This window comes from Manis pentadactyla, chromosome 7 (genome assembly GCF_030020395.1).
Source record: "Manis pentadactyla isolate mManPen7 chromosome 7, mManPen7.hap1, whole genome shotgun sequence".
Taxonomy (NCBI): Eukaryota; Metazoa; Chordata; class Mammalia; order Pholidota; family Manidae; genus Manis; species Manis pentadactyla.
In genome coordinates, this window is record NC_080025.1 from 79,003,575 (window position 1) to 79,019,201 (window position 15,627).

The following is a 15,627-nucleotide window of genomic DNA, read 5'->3' on the forward strand; positions in this document are numbered from 1 at the left end:
CTGAAGAGCCAGCATGGCATTTATAGCCTAAGTAGAAAGAAAAGGAATTATAGTATAATTAATGCTGCAATGTTTTTTCCTCCTTTGCTAAGTAGTTTAATTTGCACTCTTTTGTATGAAAGAATTATGAACTGGAGAGACATTGAACACAAATAAGAAACATGATGCTCAGTGTTCACAGTTTTAAAGAAAGTAACAACTGTATATTTCACTTCTTAAATATAGTTATGTAATAATTTTGTCAGCTGAAAAAATTGTAGAAATACTGTAGGGAAGTTGAAGAAGGTCTCTATTACAGGGTTGTACAAATGGACGGATTGTGGATCTACTGAGTCATGCAGACCCTAGCGCTGCTCCAGGAGAGACTCAGAAATGAGGACTCAGCTGGAGGACACGCAAGAGGAAGGGCTTTGCTGTGGAAGGGCGCCACCTTCCGGCAGGCCTTTCTGCACAGGCTAAGGGCGGGATCAGTCGTGTGGTACTTGCCTTGCTTGGAAGCATGACCCTTCATTAGGTCCTAATAATCTAGGCCCAGCTGCTTTTCAGTGAGAATCCTCTTATGTTTATCAGGAATACATGTGCATGGACTTCTCTGTATTAGACTGTAGGAGTGTGCCTCAAGGAGCTGATGGTCACAAGGCATTAGAAAAATAGCAGGGGAGCAGGGTCAACATAGAAGAGTTTCTAACAACATGGGCCTTGGGTTTACTGTTGGGCCAAGGTCCAGGTCTGTCACTGACTACCTTTGTGATTTTCAGTGAATTATTTAACATCCCTGAGACTTATTTTTCTCATCTGTAAAGTTGGAAGATGATATAATATTTTAACAAGGATAAAATAAGGTTGTATATGAAAAGTGTCCAGCACCTCATAACTACATAGTTACTAAAACAACTGCAAAACAGCTGCAAAGAATAAAACTGTGCGATAGAAGTGCAGCTTACCCATCTGGAGGTTGCATGGCAAGATACACTGATCTCCCAGTACCCTGTCAGGAGTGTATAACAGGTTGCTTTAAAATTATAAATCATTTGAGACATAATCACCCTTGAGCCAGAAGAACCACAAGTTTTTTGCTGAATCAACTAATCAGCACCTTGGGAGAATCACATGACCACAGCTCAGCTTTTATTTACTTTTGATTGGGTTGAGTTGGAGCTGGGACCTCACAAACACAGCATCAGGTGGACTGTGGAACTTTTCAATAATTATCGAGAAAATAAAATATTTTGTTTAGGGAGATAAGCTCACTTATGCAAACTAGGTTTTCAAACGTGAGAACTTTCACAGTGATGATGCTTTTAAAGGAAAGGTAAATGGACTCTCCCAAGCACAAAACCTATAATGTGATTCTTAATTTTTATTGGCAGAGGTAATCTTTAAATATACAATCTTAAAGCATCTTTCATTTAGAGCATTCATAAGTCTGCCTCCTCTGGCTTTTAAAAACAAATATAAGTTTTATTATAATCAGTGAAAAAGGTAAATTGAAAGTGGAAATGCTTGAGCCAGGAGCCATTTACTATGTGCCCAGCACAAAAGTAAGTGCTTTACAAGTATTAGCTTCATTTAATCCTCACAACTCAATGACATGTACCCATTTTATAGATAAGAGACATGAGGTTTAGTGGCGGGTACTTGTCCAGAGTTTCACTTACCATCCAGCTGGTAAGTCCCCAAGCAGAGATTTGAACCCAAGTGTCTGTATATGTAGGAGTACATGGCATAACCCCTGAGCCATCCTGTCTCACCAGTTGGGTTTGACTTGCCATGATAGATCATCAAATTATGCATCAGCCTCCTATTGCCATGCCTGCTGCTGCTGGTCACTGCACAGGATGGGCCTACTGCTTATGTCCTATTAGCAGGATTTCCTGGAATCTCTGTTGCAGGTGTAGGAACCTCATAAGGGGAGTGTGGAGATCTCTGGGCCTCATAGAGTTGCCCATGGAAGTCTAGGGTCCAGGTTGAACTCTCCATGCCAGGGGTGACTCCAACTTGAAGTGGTGGGGGTACGTTAGCAGTCCATGTTTCTTCTCCATCTCTTTGTTTGTGCTGAAGACTGACCTCTCAGGACCTCAGAAAGATGTCTGCACTATTAAACGGCAGGAGGGGCATTGCCTCAAGCAGTCCTCAGGTGTCTACTCATGTTTCCTTCTTCAGATGAGTCAAGAGAGACCTATTTCAGGAAGGAAAACATTCTCTGACCCAGGAAGGCTTTAAAAGAATACCTGAATTTCTTATTTGAAACTTTGATCCTTTCACATTGTTGGTAATTTTGTTTCTAGGGTATTTTGTGTGTTTTCCGCCAGTTCTGGCATAGAAGTGCTGGCGAGCCAGCCTGACCCTCCTCTACACTCTGTGGTCCAGATTCCCACATGAATAAGGCCACGGAGGCCCAGGTTTGCATGGAGCCTGGGCTACCGTCACGCTTGTTGGGAGTGCAGAGATGGCCAACTAGGCCTGTTCCTAAAGCAGCCTTCATTGGTATCTACTTTGTGCATATCTTAGATACCACCTCAATTGTTTTAGTAACTCATAGAAAAAAATTTTTGTTTCCCTAAAATGCTTGGGAAATATACATGGAAATTCTTAGGTGTGGTATGCATTTTCTTTCATTTTATTATTACTACCCCTAAAAAAACTACAGTGAGCCTATGCCATCTGCTAGTAATAATTAAAGATAATAATATGAATAAAGTGTGCTTCCACTGATCTGAGAGAACTAAGGATGTGGGATTTGGGCTAAATGGCTATTTTACTTTTCTCTCTTTTTCTCTCAGAGAGAGACACATTCTCCATGCCTGTAAATTTTTAAGAACTATAGTAGGATATGTCCAATACTAATACCAAATCTGTATACTAAAAACAATGTTCCAGAAACTGTTTTAAGATACATATGTATATAAATTATGTACATGTGTATACATAATATATATGTGGCATATGTACTGTATGTATGTGGTACATATATATTACTCATAACAATCTTAATAGTAAGTACTAGTAGTGTCTCCATTTTACAGAGGAGGCACAAAGAGGTTAGGTTACTTGCTCAGGGCCACATGCCCAGCTGGTAAGTGGTGGGGCTGGAGTCTATGTGCTTAACCACCAGCCTCTGCATGATTAGGTGTTTCCTGTGTGGCTCAAATTGTTGCAGTAACTCAGAAATCACCCTCAGAAAAAGGAGGTAGGAGTTTGATTTGGAGGAAAAACATAGGGCCAGGACTCAGGCCATCAGTAATTTAGCCCTGGTTCTGCCGTTTATGAGTTGCAAAGAGTTGGGCATGTCTTTAAGGACGAATCTCACTTCCCTCCTCTGTAAAGTGGAGATGATGACAGCGTCCACCCATAGGCTCCTTTGAGGCGCTGTGAGGACAGATGACATACGGATGTGAAAGGCATCTCAGGGCACTGCAGTGCTACATGAGTATCAGAGGTGTTTGTGTGGCTGTAGTTAGTTGGGGAATTCCAGGCTAAAACTTGTCTCTCAACCCAGCGCCCACCTCCCTCCTGGGTGCTCTAGGCAAGTATCTGAACAGTTTCCCATGCTTGCTGTGCTCATTCCTTTTCTGGGGAATGAGAAGTGTGCCTCCCCTTGGAATATGATCCTCAGTAATATTACAGTGAACACGTTACCTCGCTGAGGAGTCATATCTCTTTTCTTCAGACTCTGCTTTTGTCCCTCTGGCTTGAGACTAGAATCCTGTATTGCAAATGAAAATTCCCTTTATATATTGAAATCAAGCAAAATCAGAGATGCTCAGAATGGAAGGGGTCTCATCTGAGCTGGACCAAGACCTTGTTTTATAGGTAGAAAAGGGTCAGCATGAGGGACTTCTCTGACGTCACTGGCAAGTTAGGGCCAAAGTGGGCCAAGAAGCCAAGCGTCCCAGCGCCCAGCCTGGGACAGCCCTACTTCATGGTCCTGCGCCTTGCTCTGAGAATGTGTGGAGTTTCGGTTCGTCTTTGTTTTATGACTGATAGCTCCTCTGCCAGGAAGGCCTTCCCTCTCTAAGTGTTTGTCCTCTGTTATTTATAGACGAAGACTGCATAAGCTGGGTGTGTCGAAGGTTACCCAGGTGGATTTCCTGCCCAGGGAAGTAGTGTCCTACTCCAAGGAGACCCAGACTCCTCTGGCCACACATCAGTCTGAAGGTGAAATATGTCTTTTGTTTACTTTCCGTATTATTTCTGGAGAAACTGGCAGGGAGCCATATCCTTCTTGTTGATTTCCTACTTTACCCTAAGAGATCTTCACAGGACACAAACACCAATACACCAAAAGCCTAAGGCTCCGTCAGCTCTGATTTTGAAAGCTGTGGAAAGGGAACCCAGTGGTAATGCTCCAAAGTACCCAAACACTTTAAAACGGATAACTTACTGAGGTGACACTTTGTAAAAACTGTGTGAGGAGGGGAAAAATCACCAAAGGGCAACATAATAGAAACTTTTCTGATTTTATTAATAAGAAGAGTGTGTACATCAAGATTCATCATTTGAAGGAGTCAGCAAACTACAGCCTACCATCTGTTCCTCAAAATGAAGTGTTTTGGACTATAGCCACACCCAGTCATTCATGTCTCTGTGGCTGCTTTCTTGCTAGAATGGTAGGGTTGAGTAGTTGTGACAGAGAACTTAAGGCTCACATAGTCTAAAATCTTTACTATAATCTGGCACTTTATAGAAAAACTTTGCTGACCTCTGATTTGCTTTGCCAATTCAGATGACAACACACTAGGCTTTCGTAGCATAATTTAAAAAGATTTTCTGTATAGGCTCCACATGACTGAATGGGAATTGAACTCCATGCCTCCTTCATGCATACCAGAAAACATCAAGTGGAAAATTCATATTCAATTCCCAGTGAATCAAAAAAAGGCATTGGTAAGAGAAGTTGAAGCTAATAAATCAGAGTGCTCCCTAGAAGTCAAAAATTACATGAGCAGAAGAGGAATATGTATATACCTCAAATAGAACAAGTGAGAGGTTGCATTGTTAGAGAATGGCATAATTGTTATTGCTAAGCAAATACTCATTTTCTTCATACATACAATTGTATTGTTTGGTGTAGTGAAGAGGATGTTAGAAACCTGGGTTCATTGTTGTTATGTAGTAAATACTGAACCAAAAGCCATGAGAATGAAAAATGATTTGCATTCTGTGCTCGGTTTATAATAGCAAATGTATAAATGGGTGCAATCTGGTTTGTGCAATTACAGAGATTTTCATTTTTGATTCTAAATACATACTACCAAAAGCAAAGTGAAATCTGATTCCTTGGAGCAGAGCGCTGCCTACAGGCCTTCTGAAAGCCTTTCCGGAGTAATGCTGGCTGCCCTGGGGACGATTCTTCGGTGGCAGGGCCTCCATTTTTCAAGTCTGATACCGAAATGAATTTTAGAAACAAGCCAGCAGCACCCTCTGGTGGTAAAATTTTGAACAGGCCGCTCGAACAAACTCGGGAACTGTGTATTAATGTGACAGAAAATACAAAGTTAGAAAAGCCTTTGGAAGTTCACCTAGTCTGTCCCTGGTCCTCCAGGCAGATCCGCAAGATCATTAAAAAACAACCTCACCACCCAACCAAAACATTTGTTTGAGTTAATTTGCTGCCAAAGGTATTTGCTGAGCGGCAGCCTGAGGTATGTTTATTTAGCCCAAAATATGACCCGTAACATAAAGTTATACAGCTGAAATGTGAGAAGGAGTGAATTTTTTATTGAAAATGTATAGACTTCAGGTCGGAAATGGTACAGAAATATTTACAGGGAAAGATAAATTAAGGATGAAAAGGCATCAACTCTAAACTTTTAAGCTGGAACACATCAAAAGAAAAAGCCTGTGCATTCTATTTTATTACTGCAAAGAAAGCTTGGAAACCTCATTATGCTGCGGTCCAAGCAGCAGGAAAGAAGGAATTTGTTTCTGAGCTACTGGCAGAAATTCCTCCTGTTTTATTAATAAGACTCTTAGAGTTTTTTTTTTTTAATTGTGGTGATGAGTGTTTTGATGATTCAAATTCCACAATACAGATTTGAACTCAAAGCTAGCTCCTGTAGCTCTAGACATTAAAGCCATCCCTGATGGGTTTAGACAGGAAGAACTTTAGATTAGGGTTCAGCAGTCTTCTTACCGTAGATGGTTCCTTGACCTTTGGCTGCCCGGAGTACCTGGCCGCCTGGCTGACGCGGGTGCCTGGGCTGGCCTTTCACCTGCTGTGTGAAGGGAGCTGGCAGGGGGAGCTGGGAGGCAGGTGTGGCTTGGCTTCCAGTTTGGGGCTTGAGCCACAGCAAGGTTTTCATGACAACTTTAGCCATTCAGAGGCAGGAGGCAATGAACTACTGAATTTTATGACACATCAAGGTTCTTGTATGGATAATACTTATAGCTGTGGTGTATATAAGATCCATAGCTTATGGTTGCCCATCATGTATGAAGGAATGTTGATTGCTTTTTAAGTCATTTTGTGACCATGGGAAATTCAACAATATTTAATAATCTTGGAGCGTTGGTCGGTTCTATATCCAGTAGAGTTCCAGTGCATTCAGGTTTTTACATGTTCTCACTTTACTCTTTAAAATGAAGGGGAAGGTACTTTGGATTTGCCTAAGCTTAAGTCTCATTTCTCTACCATGTACTATAATGAATATTCTCTTAGTCTGTGATCATAATGACCTGTTATGAGAAACACTCCAAAGTATGATTTAACCAGGGAGACTGAGGCATGAAGTCCCCATGAACACTGCATTTTCAATACAAGCTTAGCCCTTCCCTCTCTGCTTAGGTCATTAGTCGCAGAGAAGTCAGGCTGAGAATAGGAAACACTGACTGGAGGAGCAGGGTCTCTCTTATCCCCCAAACATTTCAAACACATGCTTTTATTCCGAAATAGTAAGAAACGAAAAAAATTATAGTTCTCTGCAAACTTCCTCTGCCTTGTTTGTTATTAATACTCCCTGGATTGACCGTGAGGTCCTGAGGTTAGTTAGGAAACCAGTCTTTTGCATCACTGTCATAGCGGGCAAGTGACTGGTTCGTATTAGGTGGCCAGCGAGTGCTGTTAAATGACACAGATGATGCCAGACATCTTGGAAACTCCAAGTCATGTGATGACGCCTGAGAGAATGAGGTTGGAGAGAGGAGAAGGAAACTTATACACCTATTAGTAATTTTGAAGAGTTCTCTGATCTTCCTCTCCTTTTCATGCTGTCTTATAAATGGGAACTTAGTGGCCTGATGTTGGCCATCCCCCTGCCCATGCCTTGTTTCTTATATTCAAGAAAGACCAATCTGCTTTCATCTTCCCAGGTGTCATGCAATCTCATGCCTCCATATGCTTGTACATACCATCTCCCCACCTGGAAGGCCATCTCTCCAGTTTGGCTGCCTCTGGGAACATAGTCAAGGGTCAGCTTCTTGGTAATTCCACTTCTAGTTGACATCCCTCCTCCTACCATGGGTAAAGAGCATTTTCCTCTTATCACACTGTATTTAATTATGATATAAAGTCTGCCTTTTAGACTGGGACCTTCCTGTGGGCAGGTTATATGTTCTTCACTTCCATGCCCAACACATGCCTGGCACCAAGAAAGGGCTCAGTCAATGTCAGTGGAAGAAATGAAGAATGAGATGGTACTGGAGGAATAAGAAATAAGCAAGAGAAAATACTCACCATAGTTCAAGGAGGATGGAGTATGATCCATGATTAAATCTGCATTGGTTTCATGGATGTTTTAAGGAAAAGTCATGAGCGTGAGATTGTGTGGTGCTGGCTGTCGAGTGTGTCTATTTCAGCCAGGTAGGTCTCTAATTTCAGTCCCCAGGCCAGTGCAGGCATTAACTACCCGTGAACATGACACAATTATGAGAAGTGAAGGAGAAAATCACTGAGGCAGCCTGGGTTGGTCCAGGATAGAGCAAAGCAGTTGTCAAGTTATTCCTGTGCAGACACTATTTAAGTACTTTGGGTTTGGAAGAGGTGTGCACAAGGCGGCTAAGGAACACTCTATTAAATGTTGAAAATCTGCTTTGTGTTTTATACTTACAGCATAACTCAATTCAGGTACTAAATTTTCATTGGAAATACTTGAACTGTACTTAAATTCAGCAACATTTACAATTGAAAGAGCAAATTCACAAACTGCTGTTGTTTCAAACGTATTTAAAAGCATTTTAGTAAATGAATCAAAATATCAGTTTTAAAATTTAAAGTTAAATAAAAGTAAAAATGCAGTGCAGTGCCCTGGTTGCAGTAGCCTCATGGCGAGTCACACGATGTGGGTGGTTCCTTACCAGCACCTCAGGTCTACTACAAATCATTTACTTCATAGGTTCAGAGATCCACAGAGCCAGCCTGGTTTTATGGTACCATGGCTGGGCAGAAGACCTCCTGGACTTGTGGAGAACTCCTCCAGGTGAATGATGATATCATTCTCCTTTTTGTGAGACTAGCCATATCCAAGCAGGTGTTAGGTCGTTGGACAGAAACACAGATGTGCCCCCAGCCGGGCAAGTCCTCAAATAAGCCTCATCCTGTCATCAAAGTGACAGCGGTGGGAATGTCTCTGGGTTCTCCCGTCATAGTCCAGAGTTCAGATGGAAGGATATCTACTCCTCTCCACGCTGTCCAAAGGACCCCTGAAGACCATGCACCACCTGCTTGTTAGTTACCTACACTGTGCTGCGCCCCTCTCTCCTGTGTGAAACAATGAAAGAATTAAGATTTGAATTCTAAATTGCAGACAGTTGAATTCCAAGTCTTCCTACACCTTAGTGGCCCAGGCACATAATTCTTTGGTACAAAATTGCCAAACAGAGTCATTTTCCAGAGAACCTAATGGAAATATTTATCTGGAGCCTTAAGTTGAAAATCAGGCAGTTCTTAGAGAAACAATTTCTGAATGTAAGCTAATCCGGAAACACCTGGAAATGACTTGGAAGACAACAGGCTTTGGTGTTAGTACCTAGACTCTTCAAGTTCTTTAACTAGCTCCCACGTCCCTGGACCTTATGTTCATTTTGTGAAGTTATTATCAAAAGAACAGCCATGCATTTGGTGACAAGCCATGGTGGTATCTGGATGCAAATTAAAAATTGCTAGTGAAGATGACACACACTGATCTTGTTTTCAGCTTCTGTTCCTTGGATAAGAACTGACACTATTCCAGAGAGATATTGACATATGCCATGTTTTGTTTCCTTGAAATATGGCAGCTCTTTCCCCTTTGACACTTGCTTAAAGTGTCAATCCACTTTCAGAACAAACCGTAGAACCTCCAGTCCCATTGTTAACAAGGTCAGGGATTGAGGGATCCTCTCCTAAGATATTAGTTTTCTTTAACAATGTTAATCTCATATCACCTTGGCAAATCTCTTGAAGGCAAATAAATTGATAGGCTGTCTAAGGAACATAGACATTTCAACATTAATTTTTATATTTATATCAAATAGTCAAAATTTTCTGGTTAGAAAAAAGATCATTGTTTGCCTTATCTCTGAATCACCTTTTCAGCTATTGGCCAGGAGAGCTTTGATAGTTTAGATTAGACATTAAAATAGATATTGGCTTATACGCTATCTAGTCTTGATATTCCAAAGGAGAAGCCTCATGTTAAAAGTTAACTTATTTTTTTAAAAGCACCTAGTGAGAGTGCCATTGATGGTACCATCAAATCTGAGTCAAATAAACTCATTTATCCAAAATATTCCTTCCAGTGAAAAACAGAAGGGTGCTAAATGAGGGCTGAAACTGAAATCAGAAAGGTAATAAAAAAGACAAAATGCAGAGCAAGACTTGGATGCGGTTTATTTCCTGTATCTCCATAATCTACAGTCCTATAGACTGGAGAGGGATGCTGAGAAGAATGATCCTAGAGCATCAGGTGAGCTTTAGGCTCAAAATAAGATTATATCCTGGTTACAGTACTATACAGGAAAAACGAACTGTTACATGTTAAGAAGGTGGTCTGGGAATTTTCTGTTTAACTATGAATTAACCACTTACCCAACATACCGTATTCTCTAGGTCAAGCATTAATGTGCTTTAAAAATTCATGGAGTTCAGAAGTATAAGATTTTGTATGAAGTAAAAATTTTGTCCTTTTAAAGTCGTTGCGGTGGATCCAACTCTTCAGTATTTCATATAACCTTAAGGTATCTTCAAGAGCCTCTTCATCGTAGCAGGAAGATGAATAACAAAGCCCTGCAGCTCATGTTAAGAACAAAAGTCATGCTGAGATTTTTTTTCCTGACTTTAAGGTTCACACATTGCAGGTAGATGATCTAAGTGCATTTCACTGAAACAGTAACAAATATCCAAATTATAGGCCTGATATCAGGTAAATGTGTAATTATAGATCACTAATTGCTTCTCCTAGGTCCTTTTATAAATCCAATCCCCTTGATCCATCAGGGCATCCCTTCTCACAGGTCTTCATCCCTGATGATGGATGTATTAATTCTCTGTATCGCTAGTGCCTAGCATAGTGCTTAGTATTGGGTGTGGGAGTGGCTGGCTGGCTGGCTTAGCTCACAGACAGCTCAGCTGTCTGCCTTATGAGCCTCTAAGGGAAGAAATAAAAAAAAGGCGGGTTAAAGGGTGGGAGGTGGGAGCAGGTGCTCCAGAATTCATAGTTTCAGACACTAGAAGCTGTGGTCATTTAAACAGGAAAGAGCTTGATTTGAAGGATATTCTGTAACCACAGAATCAACATGAAGATTGAATAAACAGGCTCAGAAGACAGGCAAAACCAAGAGTAGCTAACTGTTAAGAAGACAGTCAGAACCCACAATATATAAGGTTTTCAGTAAGTCTGTGACCTCGCCGGGTACTTCCTAGGGGAAGCAAGACAATCATGGGGAAAACATCCAGAGTAAGCAGTTGTTCTAGTGAAGAGAAGTTGATGCCACATTCCAGGATAGAAAAAGACCGAAGGGGTTAACCTGGTTGATTCTTTTTTTCAAGAGATGTCCAGTAACGGGGTGTAGGTCAATCACTGCCTGGGCCATAGCCGGGGGAGTCTGAGTCCAGGCAGCTGAGGTCTCGTCTAGCCTGTGCTCTTGCCTCTGCAGACACTCGGCGAGCCTGCTCAGCAGCACCAGTGCCTCTGTACACAGACACTGACTGGCATTCTAGAACATACCAATGCTGCCACCTGATTGTCAAGCACCTCCTTCACAGTGCACAACTTTTGATTATATGTCACTATTTTGTCACTCTAGCTCTATTTTGAAAGGTCCCTGCATAAACCTCTTTCCTAAATCTTTTGCCACTGATATCCTCTTGTGACCTTCCAGTCAACATATTGGTCACTGTTCACGGACTGTTTTAGACGTAGCCATTTCTCATACAATCTGTCCTCCCAACTAAAGAGGCCAATGAGATATGCTGACCAAGACTCTTTTCATCCAAGTGGAATTGTAAAGGTTTTCCTTTTCCACTGAACTTCAGACCTACACGTAAACAGGGCTTTACTCAGCAGTCCATTTTTGGCTTATGCCAGCATACCACTTGGAATTTACCAGTCCAGGCTCGGCCGTTCTCTCTGTAGACCATAGTCATAGGGCATCTCTTGTTAGGCTGAATGAGGGGTGACAGCGCGATGGAGGGGAGAGCCCTGGGGAGTGTGACAACTGGCTCACAGAGATTGTTTGCAACCACCCAGTATGTAAGACCTGCCTGTGCTGATGAGGTCACAGTGCATCCACCTGACTTTATGAGTAAACAGAGCAGATAACACTCTAATTCATAATGCATAGTTGGTTTTCCAAAGTCACCTGATCATCCTGTGGTTGGGCTTTAATCTCTCCCTGAGTCCAAGGGCAAACCAACATCTGTCTCTCAAAAGGATAACAACATGACGCAGAGGCTTCATTATTGCTTTCAAATCTAAGGACCTCTCCTGTGATCCCCATTACAGCTGTTTATCTGATTGGTCACAGAAACCTTAGGCATCACTGGATCAGCTGGACCATGATTTCTAAGTGGTGTAGCCACTTACAAGTAGAAGCCTTCTGAGTTACCTCGTAAATGGAATGAATAAGTACATGGTAGCCATTCTGGCCCACCCAGCACTATGACTCTTAGCGTTAGAGAAACAAGGTATTTGCCATATACTTTGGAGTTTACCAAACCACTAAACCCATAGAAACTTTCCTGAATTAGCAGGTCCTATATTTTCAAAGATTATGCTCCCATCTTCTTGCCTACAGAAGTCTTAACAAGGTATTGAATGTACCGATCCGGCTTATTCTCCAGTCCTTCTGTCATCATGCTCTGTGTGAAGGTGAGATGATCTATAGATAGAGCAGGAGGGCTGCTTCAACTCTGAGCTAAGGTGATGAAGAGACTAAGAGAAATGGGGTGTTTCTTCTTTGGCTGACAAGGCTTAGCAGACATGTGGTTTGGGGGTACTTACAGCCTCTCTATTCCCTCCTATCTTCAATTTTCCATTATTTCCTGATCAGCACTGTCACTTTCACATAAGTGACCCAGTGAGGCAGGCAATTCAACAGACTTTATTGAGAACCCACAGAATTTAAAATTTGAATTTGATTTTGGAAGACGTTTGTTTATATGGACATTTATCCCAACCAGAGAACTTCCATGGGTCTGTGTCTGGAGCTAAAATACAGAGATTTGAGCTTGTTATCTCTTCTTTAAGCTGTAGGGTCCCATTAGAAGCAACCACCTCACCCTGGTGTCTTCGAATTCTTCATGCCATTCACGCTATTCAATGGCAGTGACAATTTGATCCCTTTAATCCTTCTTTTCAGTGGACACTTTATTAGAGATCACCACAGAAGAAAAATTATCTAGCTATTTTTTATGGCTGACAGATGCTTGTTCCTGAACTCTAACTGAATTTTCATATTTAGACCCTACTGGTGCAAATAGTCTATTAGGGCAAATTCCAGTTCCCCAAGTGATTGTCTTGTGATATAAATTTCTGTACCAGTCTGGGTTCATGCTTGCCCACAATAGACACTAACTCTGGTTATTTTAAACAGAAAGGGGATTTGTTGGAAAGATATGAGATACTTGATAGAACTGATGAAAAAGTTGGAGAATTAGGTCAGAAATAGAAAGAAGTAAGGCAACCCGAACCCCCAAGGTGGCTGTATGTGGAAATAGGGCTTTTAGGAGGTAATTAAGGTTAAATGAGGTCCTCAGGATAGAATCTTAATCCAACAGGATGGGCGACCTTATACAGGAGGAAGAGGGAGAGGTCGGGCTCACTCTCCACATGCGCACACCGAGGAAAGGCCTGTGCGGGCACAGCAAGGAGACATCTGCAGGCCAGGAAGAAGGCTCTCATCAGAAACTCAATCAGCTGGTAACTTGATCTTGGACTTCCCAGCCTCCAGAACTGTGAGAAAATTAATTTCTGTTGTTTAAGCCACTGAGCCTGTGGTGTTTTGCCCTGGCAGCCCAAGCCAACTGAGACAGTGGCTACCCCCACAAGGCCCTGCCACTGAACCTGTTCGGCTGGGTAAGAAGACCTGAACCTCTTGGACACTCACAGCTATAATCAGGATTCAGACTCTATTGTCACTACTACTTTGGAAACCTCTACTTCTCCCTGCACCTTGACAGTGCTCCCTCGAGATTTAAAGAGGTACGGAAGTCCACTAGCTAGGCCAGGTTACATGCCCTGAGTTACTATGAGGGGCCAGGCAGAGGAATAACTGCCCAGCCCAGCTTCCAAAGTGTTAGAGAAGCTGTGACTCTACTTTGATTTATTTTGATATACTCTCCTCCAAAAAAGGGTATTTGGACACTGGGCAACCAAAGATACATATTTAAAAAATCGCCCACTCTGATGTGAGAATTAGGAAGGGGAGATAAAAAGAAAAATCATATTTTTGAGCTCTCCCACACACTCAGATACTTTATTGCGTTTGTCATGTTGCTACTGAATATACTGACCTTATAAATCAGAAGCACAGAGAGAAGGCAGCCCCTTAATTTTGTCTTCAGTTGTCTATAATATTTTTGGGTTTCCGGGGAAACTATAAAATAAAGGAGCTTAGTGCAATCTCTTGAACAGTCTTGGTATCTTCAGTTAAAAATGGGTGGAAATGCTCCAAGTCTCATATAACCTCACTTTCACCTGCTTTTTCTCCCCATAATCATGGCCAAGTGTAGAGGCGGTAGAGGTGAGGTTTACATGACCTCATGGCCTTGGTGGAGTGGGGAGAGAGAAAACAGATCTGTCTTCATGCTGGCTTGTATCTGCTGCTCTCTGACATGATGTTCTCTGTCCAGCTGGGCACTGGCACCCAGTGCTATAGGGTACATCTGGTGAACATGCATACCTTCTTTTGGCTTGGCATTATTCCTAGGGGCATGGACCATTTCCCTCTTGATGACTTGGTCTTTTTTCAGCTTTCATTGTCTCTAGACTTTAAATAAATGCCCTGTTCCCTATCCAGCCCTGGCCTTGAAGTCCATCCCCAGCCCATGCCATGGGGTCCCTTTATTCACATTCACCACGGCAGACTGGCTCTCAATTCAGTGTCCATGATTTAGGTGATCTGAGGGAGGGTCAGGAGCACTTAGCTGTTCTTCCCTCTGTCTTATGATACTAATTAACCCTAGTGAGGTTAAGTTGCCTGCTGGCAAGTAAGATACCTGTTGCACAATGGTCTTCTAGATTCCTAAAGATGGAATGTGGCTCAAGGGTCCACATGCTCATTTTCTTCTCAGTTTAGTAACATTCCATTCCCCACAAACCCTCTCTCCAGAAAGTGGAAATCCAGATATATCTAAAAATTTCTCCTTTCTTTTCCTTCTCCTTTTCCTGCCACTCACCTGGAAATAAACTCCCATATTTAGCTTCTTCCATGCATAAGGAATAATCCTTATGGTTTTAGATATTTTAAGTGGTAAGGAAAAGGAAATTGGAATAGCCTTTCTCCCTCAATTAAACCTAGCTGTTATCCTACTGTAGAGTTTCAAAAATCAGTGTTTTTGAGAAGGGATCTAAATCTTACCTTTGCTGTTTATTTTCACTCTCCTATATCAAATCCTAATCTGTTAACTAGCAAATGAATGCCCTAGGTAGATGGAAGATCATGTTCAGAGAGAAAAGCACATTAATAATTTTCAAATGTAACTCCCGCTGCCAACCACGATGAAGAGGATGTTGTTCCAGTTCATGACAGAGTCAAGAAATACCAAGATTAAAGAACAGTATGGGGTATAACAAATCTTTTAGTCCCTGTGGAATAATAATTGGTACAATGCCTAACTCAAGAAGTATATAAAGTTTCCACTTCTGAAATGGCAACATGGAGAGTTCTGTGGACCTGTAAAACCAATGAAAATGATTTTTTAAAAACCTATCTAAAATCTCTGGAAATGTAAATCAAGGACATGCAGCAAATTAAAAAAATTATTCATGGAAACTTGCTAAACTTGGGCTGAACAGAAGAGTTTGTGGTGTTTGAATCACAGCCCACTCCCTTCCTCCTGCTCCCCAGTTCAGTTGGAAGCAAACTCCACTTCAAGTGTGGGCAACTAAGAACAGAGCTGCTGCTTCTCCCAGCTCCCACCTGGAGGGCTACCTATCTTCCTAGGAGGGGCAGGATATTAGCACTTACATTTCTATGCCTAGATACCTG

At 41.8% G+C, this 15,627-nt stretch overlaps 1 protein-coding gene across 7 annotated transcripts in view; it reads left to right on the top strand.

Annotated features, from left to right (window-relative positions):
• The window catches only part of DYNC1I1 (dynein cytoplasmic 1 intermediate chain 1), a 288,492-nt gene that overhangs the window by 71,323 nt on the left and 201,542 nt on the right, over positions 1–15,627 (top strand). For all 7 annotated transcript variants that reach the window (XM_036894541.2, XM_036894542.2, XM_036894540.2 and 4 more), the window contains one exon: positions 4,043–4,158. In XM_036894541.2, coding sequence (XP_036750436.1) covers positions 4,043–4,158 — 116 coding nt within the window. The remainder of the gene's footprint in view (positions 1–4,042; positions 4,159–15,627) is intronic.